At 35.9% G+C, this 13,951-nt stretch overlaps 1 protein-coding gene across 1 annotated transcript in view; it reads left to right on the top strand.

Moving 5' to 3' along the window:
* The window catches only part of KPNA4 (karyopherin subunit alpha 4), a 52,327-nt gene that overhangs the window by 10,443 nt on the left and 27,933 nt on the right, over nucleotides 1–13,951 (top strand). The window contains exons 2-5 of the mRNA XM_080916428.1: nucleotides 9,253–9,297; nucleotides 9,911–10,000; nucleotides 10,107–10,136; nucleotides 10,229–10,281. Of these exons, the coding sequence (XP_080772554.1) occupies nucleotides 9,253–9,297; nucleotides 9,911–10,000; nucleotides 10,107–10,136; nucleotides 10,229–10,281 (218 nt within the window). The remainder of the gene's footprint in view (nucleotides 1–9,252; nucleotides 9,298–9,910; nucleotides 10,001–10,106; nucleotides 10,137–10,228; nucleotides 10,282–13,951) is intronic.

The following is a 13,951-nucleotide window of genomic DNA, read 5'->3' as shown; positions in this document are numbered from 1 at the left end:
AATTTGGAATCTTTGTGCATTGTTGATAGCAGTGAAAAGTGTGTTCCTCGGGTTAAAATAGAATTACTGCAGGATGTAGCAGTTCCGCTTCTAGGTGTATATACTTAGATAAGCTGAGAGCAAGGTTTCCGTACCCATATCATACCCACAGCACTGCTGTGCAGTTCACAGGGTGAGGGCGATGGACGGGTGGCTGAATAAAAGCTGGGCTGTGATGAACACTCCATTGGCAGCATTTTAGAGGAAACCCCTAAAGTCAACTACTGAGACTTTTTAAAAAATGAGACTCTGCTTGGAGTCTGGTTCCCAGAAAGCAAGGTTGGGCTGGAAAGTGAAAGGGGGTGTTTTCATTGGAAGATTTTAGTGTTTTCCAGCTATCCAAACTTCATTCTCTAATTTACTGGGTTATAATACCATAGCAGAGTGAATGAAGTGGGAGTTGGCAACTCTTAAGCCCTGGACAACATTTTTAGTGACTTGAATGTCTGTCTAGTGGTAGGGATACATAATGACAGAAATAGGCCATAGTATATGATGGGTTTGGCATCTTCATTCTTATGGTAATTATCTGGTTTGGTACTTCTAGTGTGTTTCTAGTAATGAGTAGTTCTGAGTCCTTTACAACCCATCTAAAAGCAGAAAGAGAACAAACTCTACAACACTGTCCTGTAACCTTCATATGATATGTATGGATATGTGTGTGAAGTTTGTTGGTGTGTGTGTATGCACATACTTCATGTGCATAATAATGTTCTAAAAATCAAGGCGAAGACTAAGAACTACTTATAGCTCCTAAACACTGACTTATAGGTAGAAGGTTAATGAACATTTATGGAAAAAAGAAAAGTACTCTAAAAAAGGCGGTGTGTGTGTGTGTGTGTGTGTGTGCGCGTGCGTGTGTGTGTGTGTGTGTGTGTGTGTGTGCGCGTGCGTGTGTGTGTGTGTGTGTGTGTGTGTGTGTGTGTGCGCGCGCGCGCGCGCGCTCAGATGGCCTGAAGAGGCCAGTAGGGAACTTTTTGACTTGGACGTTGGGAATTGAACTTGGGTCCTCTAAAAAAGCACTGTATATTCATAACCACTAAGCCGTTTCTCTAGTCCCTGTAGGATGCTTTTTAAGTAGTGCTTAAAAAAATAATTCAGTAATTTACCTCTTAATGAAGATTTGGCTATTAAAGTTGGATGTAAAATCACAAAGAAAGCTAAATATTTTAAAAGTGGATATTAAGGGGGAAAATGACAGGAAACTTTGGCATGTTTGAATACTACATGTAGACCTTGGGTAGAAAATGTTGTGGTATGTTACAAAAAATAATTGGACTAGGTCCAGGATATCTGAAACTTGCTATTCTTAAGAAAATCACTCTGTTCCTGTCTCTCTAAAATGAAAGTATATGATTTTTATTCTTTGCTGTTACAAAATTCTATAGTGTTATTTAATTAATACTTTTTATTAAAAGGAGCTAGAGACATGGCTTGGTGGTTAAGAGCACTGGCTGATCTTCCAGAGAGGACCCAGGTTCAGTTCTCAGTACCCACATGGTGGCTTCACAACCATCTCTAACTCCAGTTCAAGGAGTCAGGCACTCTCTTCTGACCTCTATAGGCACCACACATGAAAGTGGTGTGCAGACAAACCTGCAGGCAAAAACCCCATACACATAAAATAATAATTAAAGCTATTTTTCATTTAAAAATAATGAATAGAAGTAATTAGAAAGGAAAATGTGCTCTGATGAGGTCCCTAGGACATGGGACAGCCCATTTTGAGCAATTCCAAAGGCTTATTCAAAGAAATGACCAGCTTTGCCCAGGAACTCCAAAAACCATACTTGTAGGGACAGAATGCAAGTTTGAGGGACTGAGTGCAAAAGCCAGAAGCCCAAGGGAGGAGACCACAGAGGCACCCATGAAATGCTCTGTAGTGTTTGGCAGTTTGTCCATTGCCTCCATCTAGAGAGAGAAACAAAGGTTGAGATGGCCCATGAAATGAGAAGAGCTACCAGGACCACCTTATAAAATACTCTGAATCAATATGGCTTTTAACAGTCACATAGATGGGCTTCCTCAACCTCTGGCCTACATTCTGCGTGCATGCCTTTATTGATTTTATTGTATGTACTAATTCACTTAAAAGCAGGACCTAGAGAAGACACATTACTACTGTTTTGCAGCTATGAATATATTAAAGCCATAGACATTAAAATATACTTTTTCATAAGTACATCATGAATTTAAATTTATTTTGTTCTTATAGGAGGGAAGTATTCCTCAATGTTTTGATTTTCACATTTTACTTTATTTTCTCTTTTGAGGGATGTTTTGAATTGGGTAGCCATTTTATCCTGGAGCTCTATACGGACCAGACTGCCCCCACCCTTGCAGTGGTCCTCTTGCCTCTACCTTGTGAGTTCTGGGATTATACCATCGAGCCTGACTTTTTAACTTTTTTGTTTAAGTGGGTGATTATTTTGATTTTTCCTTGTTTTAGATTTATTTATTGTATATTTATGTGCACCATGTGTGTGCCTAGTGCCTGCGGAAATCAGAAGATGGCATTTTATCCCTCAAAATTGCAGTTAGGGATAGTTTTAAGATAAGGTAGGTTCTAGGAATCAAAGCTGAATTCTCCACCAGTGCTCTAATGAATGAGTCATCTCTCCATTCTCAAGCCATTTTTGGTTTTTGTTCTTGAAGCAGTCCCATTACGTTGCCCAGGCTAGCCTTGAACTCAGCAGTCTTCCTGTTTTATTTTCCTGACCATGAGATAATAGGCATGAGCTGCCATGCTCATTAACATTGTTTCTTTTTTAAAAGTTAGAGTTGTTTTTCTTACCTAAGAATGCACCAGATCAGCAGAGAAATAAGATGGTCTTGGGTTCCACTGACTTCCTTAGTTTGGTTAAACCTGATTTTACTTCCTAGTGTAGTCATTTTCCCACTGTCATTTCCCATGTGCTGAGTTTTCTTCAGCCAGTCCTAACAGTTCCCCAGTTTTTCTTTCTTCTGTTTGAAACATTGGAAAGGTTGAAGAAAAGGAACATTCTTGCAAACTTTAAGGTCTTGTTTATCCATTCATCCTACTTTGTTTAGCGTAGCGCATGTCTTTGTTGTCCTCAGTCATTGCCATTGCTTTTCATGTCCACTTTGTGGCTTCTCCAACAGTATAGTATTTCAAGTTCAAACAGTGTTGCATGTGGGTCAGTGATACCTACTGTGGAGAAAACTCCCATTGTAACCCTTCACTAAGACCATTCAATGAGGAAAGTTTAGTTATTTTCAAACCATTGTTTAATTTCTCAAAGCTAGTAGGTAGAGATATTTATGGGTAGAGATATTAAATTTCTAATTAGTGCACACTATTAGTGATAAGGATCAGATTCAAATTTCTTCTCTCAGTAGACGTGAAAGGATCCACATAGAACTTAAGTGTGGAGCTTATTCAGTGCAGGAAGCCATTTAACATTGGCAAGTTATTAAAGCAATATAGGAAATAGTGCCATGCTTTGAAATGATCCATATATAAATTATAGGCATCAAAAACTCAGTCTACCACTACCTCTTGGTTGACCGTATTAAGAGTAAATAATGGGTAAGTAACCTCTGCCTACCAAATGTTTCTAGATGCTGATGCGTATTTGGGCTGAGACCTGCAATGAAACAAAACATACTTGACTTTTTGTAAAACGGGCAGGCTCTTGCTTCCCTCTGTTCTTCACATCTGACATTCTTCCACAGATCCTGCACATAACACCTTTTAAAGACTAGTGAATATGAGGTATAAGAGCAGTGAGCATTATTCATTTCCATAATGTATTCATGTGCTTTGATTCATTTCTTTTTTCCCATCTCCCTTTGCTCTTTAACGCCCCATAATGGTATACCCTTTTGAATTTCATGTCCCATTCCTTCTGTCCTAAATTATACAGATGAGAAAAAAAAATGAACATGTAATATTTGTCATTGTGAGATTGACTTATTTCATGTAATATAATCTTCAGTTCCACCCATTTTCTTACAGACAACATAGTTTCATTCTGTTTTGGCTGAATCAAACTCCATTGATATATATTATTTTGGCTTTATACATTGATCTGTCGATGATACTGAAACTGATTCTGTGACTTGGCATTTGTTTGGTAAAAGTGCAGCAGTAAAAACATGGGTACACAGGTATTCATAATAAGCTGACTTTGATTCTTGTGGGGGTACATACCGACAAATGTATACCTAGATCATGTGTGTGTCAGTTTTTTCCATAAAGCCTCCATACTAATTTTCATAGTGACAGGGGTTTTTTTTTTAATGTGCATTAGTGTTTGCCTGCATGTATATTTGTGTGAGGGTGCCGAATGTCCTAGAACTAGACCTACAGATAGTTAAGAATTGCCATGCAGGCACTAGGATGAACCTGGGTCCTCTAGAACAACAGCCAGGAATACTCTGAACCACTGAACCATCTCTCCAGCCTCCTCCAGAGTGACAGTTAACTAGCATTCTAATCAACACTTACTGTTTCGGTTTTCTTGTTGGTAGCCTTGCAGTGAGATGGAATCCCCAAAATTTTGTTTTGTTTTGTTTTTTGTTCTTAATTTCCCTAATAGTTTAGGATGTTGAACATTATTTTTTGTCTGTGTGTAGTTCATTTGAGACAGGGTCTTTCTGTGTTACCCAGATTGTCTTGAGCTGATCTTCCTGATTTCTTGGCCCCTTCAGTGCTGGAATTGCGGTGTGTAACACCACTCTTGGCTGCAGATGCCTTATTTTATCTTAGTTTCTTTTTTTGTAAATAATAATAATATCTGCATGCATGTATGTAATACACCCATATACACATGCATATGTTTGGAACATCTTCATCTAAATCACTTGGTCAAGAATTTAGCTTATCTGTCAACTTAAGTATTTACTTTTTAGACCGGGAATAACCTTTAGTCACAGCACTGGGTAAGAGGCAGGTGAATTTCCTAAGATTTCCAGGCTAGCCAAGATTGCGTGGTGAGATGCTGTCTCAAAGAACAAAACCAAGCCAAAACAAGTTGTCAAAGTACCTTATGTTTGTGTTTCTGTGTAGATGTTACTGTGTTCTAGAGCTGGAAATTCTTCTACCTTAACTGTGTACTACAACAATCCCGTGTGTGTCACTGCACTTAGTACTTGCTAAACTTTAGGTTTTCTTGATATTTTCAAACTATATTTCTCTGTCATAAAAGTATAGCCATCTTTTAAAAACTGATTACATTATGTGTGTGCACGCCATGTCACTTGTGTCGGGACAACTTGTAGGGTTGATTCTTTCTTTCCATTATATGGATCCCAGGGATCTAACTAAAGTCCTTAGCTTGATGGCAAATGATTATAGTCACTGAACTGTCTCACTAGCCTGAGCACTACCTTCTTAAGGGTATGAATATACAGTGCATCTGGTTCATCTTTATATTCTTAGTGCTTAGCAAAAGAAGGTTAATAATAATAATAAGCTTTTCACAGACTGCACTTTTGTTTTTGAGTCTTATATGTAGCCTAGGCTGGCCTTCAACTTACAAGCATTTTTGCCTTGATTCCTGATTACTGCTCTTACAAGTGTTTGTTGTAAATATACTTGGTGAGATAAATCGTTTCTAAGAGGTTAGAAATAATGATACATGTTAATGTTTTGGGTGGGGAGACAAATGTATGTGGCTTTACATATATTAAATTTTTAATAGATGTAAAATTGATTAATTTACAGTTTAATGGTTATTAGCAAACTTTGATTAATGTAGCCTTTATTACAGTCCATTATAGTGTATTTCATTATACACAATATTTGTCTTCCTCTTCCTGCCTCTTCTTTTGTCAAGACAGGACTTCACTCTATAGAGCAGGCTGACCTCAAGCACAGAGATCCTCTTGCCTCTGCCTCTGGAGTATTGTGATTAAAGATGTGGACCACCTCTGCTGGGATTTAATATTTAAAATTCTTGCTTTGATTTGTTTTAATATTACCCAAGTTAACCTTTTTGAGGTATAACATGCTGAATGAAATAAAATCAAAGTGTTTTCTTTCAATTTTCTTGATTCTTTGTATGACTTACTTTAAATGTTTTAAAGCTTTTTCTCTAAAGAGAACAAGTTCTAATTAATATAAATCTTGGTTTTACCCAAGAAAAATTTAAATGCCAAAGTTTTTATAATATATTATACTATTTATTAATTTTAAAGATTCAGAGAAGGGTGTGTTGGTTTAAAAGTGACTTGAAAATTAACAAGAGTAGTCACTGGAAATTAGGTAACTATTAATCGAAAGGTATTAGACCCTGTATTCTCTTAAGAGCAAGGAACATAATAAAACCCACGTACAATGATTTAAACATGGAAAATATTTTTTGAATTAAAAAAAACATGCATGCCTTTGAGAAAGAAATAACACTTTGGATTCTTCAAGAAACAATTGCTTAAACTTTTTATAATTTTTTTGCTTCAATTTAATATTTTGTAACTGACAAATTTAAAAATTATGACTTCTTTTAAAATTTTGAACTAAAGTTTAACTGCAACCTCCCACTTTGTATTCCCTCTTCCCTCCTTCATCTATACCCTTTATTCTTTGCTTAGCTCTATGGTTTATAAATAAGCCTTTGGTGAGTTCGGTAGCCTTTTGGAATTCTAATTGATAACACTGCTTAGTATAGTGTGAATATTGTGAATTCACAACCATTACTACATGTAATATGCAAAGCCTGATTACTAAAATAGGAGGAAACTAAGAGGCTTTATAATACTCTTTCACAGGACCTCAAAAATAAAAGTCTTTGATTTGAGATGGGTTTATTTTGGAAAAGAAAAATTAAACTCTTACCCTATAGTAAAGACACTGTACTTTGCAAAAAGTTTTGTAGCTCTAGTTCTATGTTGTTATTGCATTGTTAAATTGAGTCCATTCTTATTAGTGGATCTCTCTCTCTTTTGGTAGGGGCAAGTAGATCAATTGGTTTTTGAGGCAGACTTTTGTTATATAGCCCAGGCCAGCTTTGAGTTTGAGGTATTTTGGTTTTCATTTTTAATTGTACATTATTAAAACTTCAAACTTTAATAAATAGAATATGTTATAGTATAGGAGGGACGTATACAATAGTTTGCACTAATGTGAAGAAAGTAAAGTTTATTACACTCCTGTCTTCTTTAAGGTGCAGTGCTTACTAATGTACCTTCCCAAGAATTAGTACCCCTGTCTCTCAGAAGGCTGTCTTACTAACCTTTTTGAATTGTCCTTTATGTAAGTCATGTTAGAGGTACAGTAGTCTACATGCAAGCATAGTTTTTGTTTTACAGTTGTTTGTTTTGTGTTACAGTAAGCAAAGCTTGTTGGTTAAGTTGAATATCTCTCACTCAAAACGCGTGGGGTCAGATTATGTTCCAAAATTTTCAAAATTTTGTCTACATTTTAAAATAAGACCAAAGCCCAAACATGAAATGTATTTGTATTTCATATAATATACATTTATCAGTTAAATAACCTTATATAATGTGTCATAATTTTGACCATTGAACAGTTTGTGGTGTGTAGTTAATCACTTCAGACATGTCAACATTCCAAATTTGGATTTTTAGAGGATTTTGGACTTCAGATTTTCACATTACAGAAGCTTAGCCTTTAGTTCTTTTACTTTAATATGAGCCTTAGACTCTCAGACTGGCTTGAATTATACTTCCAGATGTTTGGAAAACTTTTTACAGATAAGTGGCTTTGTATGAAACTGGATTCTAATCCTCTGTTTTGGGACTACTAATATAAGTTTCAGTTTTTATATTTATATGAATATGTAAGAAGAATCAAGAGTTCTTTTTCAGGTTGTAATGTTTAAATGAGATGCCAGATCTTAAAACTCATAATCATAGCTAATTATTCATTTTGCAATACTTATTTTGTTAGCAGCTTTTAATATGGTCAGTGTTACTAAAATCCTTATCTGTACCCCACACCCCCTCCCAAAGAAAATCAGAAGACCACAGAATAAAGTATTGTGTTCAGAAATTGGGACCAAGTTTGTTTGTTTGTTTTTTAAAGATTTATTTATTTATTTTATGTATGTGAGCACACTCTCACTGTCTTCAGACACACCAGAAGAGGGGATCAGATCCCATTACAGATGGTTGTGAGCCACCATGTGGTTGCTGGGAATTGAACTCAAGACCTCTGGAAGGGCTGTCTGTGTTCTTAACCAATGAGCCATCTCTCCAGCCCTGGGACCAGGTTTTTTGCACAAATAAAATTAAGACAACCAAGAAGAAATAATGCTTATCCTTGTTATTTTACATAGAGAAAGGATTTAATATTGTAGTGATGGGTTGCCAATAAGCAAATAAAATTGAACAGTAATTTAGAATATTACACATGACAGGGAAAAATTAAGCTTGATAAAGGATAGTAGTAGATGGAGAGTCGGTGAGTGACTCAATTAAAGAAGACTGAACGTTGCACATGGTAGGGGAGAACATCCCAACCTGAGGGCATAACAGTAATGATAAGACTCTAACTCACAGGAAGTGTCTAAGCCGTGTATTCACCTATTCATTAAGCCTTACTGTAAATGTAAGTATGCGGAGTGGGGTCTGGTAACACAGCCCTGTAAATCACAACTACTAAGAGTAAAGTGAAAGGATAACAGTTTCAGAGTAGGGCTGGGAGTTCCAGGCTATTCTGGGAGGTAAGACACTGTTAAAATAAAAACCTTAGCGATAGAGTGGTGTCACATACCTTGAATCCCAGCACTCTAAGCATTGGCAGGCAAGCCTGGTCAACATAGTGAGTTCCAGGCCAACCAAGAATCCATGGTGAGATGCTGTTGCAAAAATCTACACACCAGGGTTCCTGCACATGTGGTACACTTATACACTCAGGTGTGCATGTGCACATAAAATAAATATTTTTTTTTTAAAAAAGAAGAGAGACATATATTAGGAGGCATTTGCAATGGTCTTGGAGAGAGAGACTTGCAGGGGAAATAGTGAAAGACAGTAAGGTTTTGGATAACTGGCTGTGTAACATGAAAAAATGGTTTTAGATTGTATATCTGTGCAGATGGAAGGATGATCAACCATTTACTCTGATGGAGTTGGAGTATGCTTAGGAGGGGTCAGAAATGCAGTTTGGGGTGAAAACTAAAGAAAGCTTAATATATAGGCAGGTGGAAATAAACAGTTTTTTCCAGATGATTAGTATGGGTAATATATATATATATATATATTTTTTTTTTTTTTTCCTCTTTGTAGACTATGAGAAGACAACGAAATGAAGTTGTAGTTGAATTAAGAAAGGTAAGTATGGCTACTATTGGTATTTTTAGAAATAGCTCTGATAACAGCATATATAGAAAATATTAAGAATTATATCTTTGGTAAAACATACAACCTGTTGTATTAAATATAGTTAAGCCTTTTATTTTCAATCTCAGGTGCTCAGCATTTCTTTTTCTTTCACACAGTTTTGTTGTTTTAACTAAGTCTGGAAAGCTGTTGAAAATAGTGACAAAATAGAATTTACCCACTTCCCAGTAATAGATAGGAACAAGTTAACTTTTTGTAAGTTTAAATGATTTACATAAAGTAGTTCTGTTAATAGGTAATAGTTCTGTTTTAATAACTCATTACATATTAATTTTATCAACTTTAAAAAATGAAAGTAGACTATAGTTAAATATAATTTTTATTTGCTCTGAAGCATTTCAAGTAAATTTCAAATGATCCTTGATCTTTGTTGATTTTTGCCTGTTTAAACAACCCAGCTTTTGCTTTGAGATGATAAAGAGATGCTTCCAAATGATGTGCAAAATGGTAGGGTGCGTTCTTTAGTATGGAGGTACAGGGTTGCTTAACTTTTACATGAACATAGTCAGAACTTTTCTGAAGTTCTTTGACTTCTCTCTTACAGAATAAAAGAGATGAGCATCTCTTAAAGAGAAGGAATGTACCACAAGAAGATATTTGTGAAGACTCTGATATAGATGGTGATTATAGAGTGGTAAGTTATGTTAGTCTGATAATCTAAAACTTAGTGAAAGATTTTCTATAAACACAGTATTTTAAAATTAACTTTTAACTTTGTTTTCTCTTCAACTTCTTGCTAGCAAAATACCTCTCTAGAAGCTATTGTTCAAGTAAGTTGGATTTTATTTCCCTCTCTTTGTACTTTCTAAACTAATTACTGTGTATCCATGTGATAAATTGTTTTACTTATTTTTTTTTATAGAATGCTTCAAGTGATAACCAAGGAATTCAATTAAGTGCAGTTCAAGCTGCTAGGTGAGTTAAATGATCAAACTCAAGTCCTTCAGACCCCTATTTAACTGAGCTAAAACAGTAAACTGAGTTAAAAGCATTCTGTGTCGTGTAAAACAAGCATACATTAAGATATATTGCTTCATATATGTTGTTGTTTTAAGGCCAGAAATGCCAAGTCATTTTGCACATTTCAGTTGTGAAACCTATGTTGTCATACTCTTTTGGAAAAAGCCAGAAAAACTTAGTGAGGAACTGAGGAAAAAGCTTGTGAAAAGAACCCATGTGAAAAGCCGGCCTGTAGTGCTGGCCTATGATCCTAGAATAGGCCTGTCCTTGGCTTCCCTGACCAGTCAGCAGAGTCCCTGAGAAAACTCGTTAAAAAAAAACAGAATGACTGACTGCTGAGGGATGGATTCTGAGGTTGATCTCTGGCTTTTACATGTATGTGCATTCACACAGACATTAATACACGTACACACATGACACACCAAGTTTATTATTGAGAAAGATCTCTGAATTAACTAGCACATTGAGAAAAATAAGAGTTATACTGCTAAAAAAAATTACTTTGTATATTGATGTAGAAGGATTGTTCATGCAAAAATAACTTTCTAACAAATTACTGGTGGTAGTTGGTAAGATTTCAGAGTGCAGAAATGTTCACAGATTCTTGTGATCTTATCAAATGTGTGAGTCTTTTATATTTTATAACAAGTTCTACTTATGTGTATTTACCTTAACTAAAATAAATAGGAAAATTGCTTCATTATTATATCCCATAGGCTAAAGAACTTAGACAATTTGGTATAAGAGAGACCACATTTTGTAACAGTACATTTATGTTTGTAAGGATGATTAAGATAATAATTGTGGTCAAATTATTAACTGTGGGTTTCAGAGAAATCTTGAGACAACTTCAGAGATATATCAGAACAAACCAATTCATGATAATTTTAGGACTTACTTATCTTTTTTCGCTCTGTTAACAATGTTACTGCAAAAAGGAACTACAGGTAAAACTATTGGAGTCGTAAGACCAATCAATCAGACCTGCGTACCAAAGTGATTTCATAGTCTACTTTGTAGATACTGTTCCCTTTATTATCAGATAAGAAAAGCAGGGTCTGGAGAAATGGCCTACTGGTTAAGAGCGTCTGCTATTCTTTGAGAAGACCTGTGTTCAATTTACAGCACCCACATGGCAACTCACAACTACCCATAACTTGAGTATTAGAGGACCTGACACCTTCTTCTAACTTCTTGAGCACTAGGCGTTCATGTGATGCACAAACTCGGGCAGAAAACATAAATAAAGAAATCCTTAAAAAATTTTAAATAAAAGCCCCTGATCTCTAAGATTGCTCTTGGTAATGCACTAAAACATTTTTATCTATTAAATCTTTATACTTAATTTCCTGCATCTTTGAGGAATACTAAAAATGTTTAAACTTTTTTTATTTATACTTGTGCTAAGCACTCTGCTTGTATGATGAACAATACTGTGAAAATACCAAGCAACATTATTTTCTTGATTTTAATACAAAATTTTTATTCTTTATAGAAAAATGTCTTGCATGCATATAGTGTATTTTGATCATACCTCCTTTTCACTTCCTCTAATTTCTCCTGACTTCCTCATCAACATCTTCCTCTAAACTTCATGTCCTCCCTTTTTAAAAAAAGTTTCTTTAAATAATTCTGAGTACAATTAGTGCTTCCTATCCCATATACTCATAGGTGTGAGACCATCCACTGGGACTTGGATAACCTACCAGTGGCCACACTTCCAAAGAGAAATGACTGTCTCTCAATAGCCATCAACTGCCACCAACTCTTTAGCTAGGAGTGAGACCTGCTGAGCCCTCCCTCATCCATGCTGGAAAGCGTGACCTTGTTACCATAGCTGTATGAGTTCATGAGTGCCATGTCCATGACATCCTGAAGACAGCATTCACCAGCAGTCCTTCAGCTCTCACATACTTCTTTACCCACTTCTGTGGTGCTCTCTGGTCCTTGAAGGAGTAGCATGTTGATGTGGATGTCCCATTTGGGGCTGAACTCTTAACAGACACTTATTCTCAATACTTTTGGACAGTTACAAGTCTCTATATTAACCATTACAAAATTTAAAAAAAATTACTCTGACCAAGCACACATGAGTAGGTATAAACATAATTAGAAGGCAGTTTGGCAGCACGATAATTTAGCCAAACTACAATCATACATTTCCTCTGAGGCCTGTCACTTCCCTAACCATAGGCTTTTGACCATGTTTACACTACCTGGTATGAATTCTCTTCTGTGGAACAGGACTCAAATCCAATTAGAAAACAGTTGGTTGTCCTTGTCAAGCTACTGTTGCACCAGTGGGTACATCTTTCCTGGCATATTGCATGCTGGATCCAGCACTGATTACAACCATTGATAGGTGTTTTTCTCTCCCGCCCACCCCCAGTGGCCTACATTGTACATTTCTACACTATGAAAACAAGTTTGTAGTATTTGGGTCAGTTTCAGATGTCCTACTAGCAATGTGTGATGTAATTTTTTTCTTTAAGAAGTTTAGATTCTGGCCTGGGGATATAATGCAGTTTTGTATAATGTTTGCCAAGAATGTACCTGTTTTGATACCCAGCTTTGCATAAAACTAGTATATTATCACACGCCTGTAATCACAGTTCTGGGAAGGTGGAGGTGGGAGGAACAGAAATTTATGATCATCCTTAACCACATAGGGAGTTTGAGGCTACTTTTTTTTTTTTTTTTTTTTTTTTAGACTGTAATAGAAAATATAGAGCTATTTAAAAGTAGTGGCACCCAGCAGCAAGTGTGGGATCATGCTGTCATGCATACTCTTGGAATTGAGAGGTGGCAGGAGCCTGAACAGTCTTTGAAATAATGACAGAAATAATGGCAAGCCGGTGGTAGAGAAGAGAGTAGAGTACGAAGTGCTTAGAGATTAGGTCACTTGGTTACCTAGCTTACAGTTAGGTGAAGTGCAGCCACCTTAGGGAGCAGTTGAAAGGCAAGGTAAGAAGTTTTATATTCCTAAGATAATAAATAATCTGGTGATGTTCTGACTAGACTTTTTTTTTTTTTTTTTAAGGATTTTATATATGTGAGTACACTATCACTGTCATCAGACACACAGAAGGCATCAGATCACATTACAGATGGGTGTAAGCCACCATGTGGTGTTTTGGGAGTTAAGCTCAGGACCTCTAGAGAACAGTCAATGCTCTTAACCACTGAGCCATCGCTCCAGCCCTACTAGACTTTAGCCTTATTGTTACCATTGTACTTGAGCAAGTTCCAAAAGGAAAAACATTTCTGTTAGGACACTCAGTATAATTAAGCCTTCTCTCTCACATATGAAAATGGGCACCAAGCTTTTATTTTTATTTTATCGTATTTTATTGTATTATTATTGCTATATTTATCTCTTTTTTAAAGGTCCTGAGATAAAAGTGCTGTTGGTTTTCATGACAGTTGGTAGTATATAGAGTAGGAGGAGTCGAGCACTGTGATTACTTTAAACACACCACCCTCTGGAACCTTGTCTCTTGTATGCCCCAGTATGCATAATTTTGGTTATTTTGAAAAGCAATTAATTTCCTTTTTAACAAAGTAAATGTTATTTATGTTGAGGGTTTTCTACCTTTTTTTTTTTTTTTTCTGAGCTTAAAATTAA

Source organism: Micromys minutus (genome assembly GCF_963924665.1).
Source record: "Micromys minutus genome assembly, chromosome: 4".
Taxonomy (NCBI): Eukaryota; Metazoa; Chordata; class Mammalia; order Rodentia; family Muridae; genus Micromys; species Micromys minutus.
Note: the sequence above shows the minus strand (reverse complement) of the source record. Positions and strands in the feature narration are given on the sequence as shown.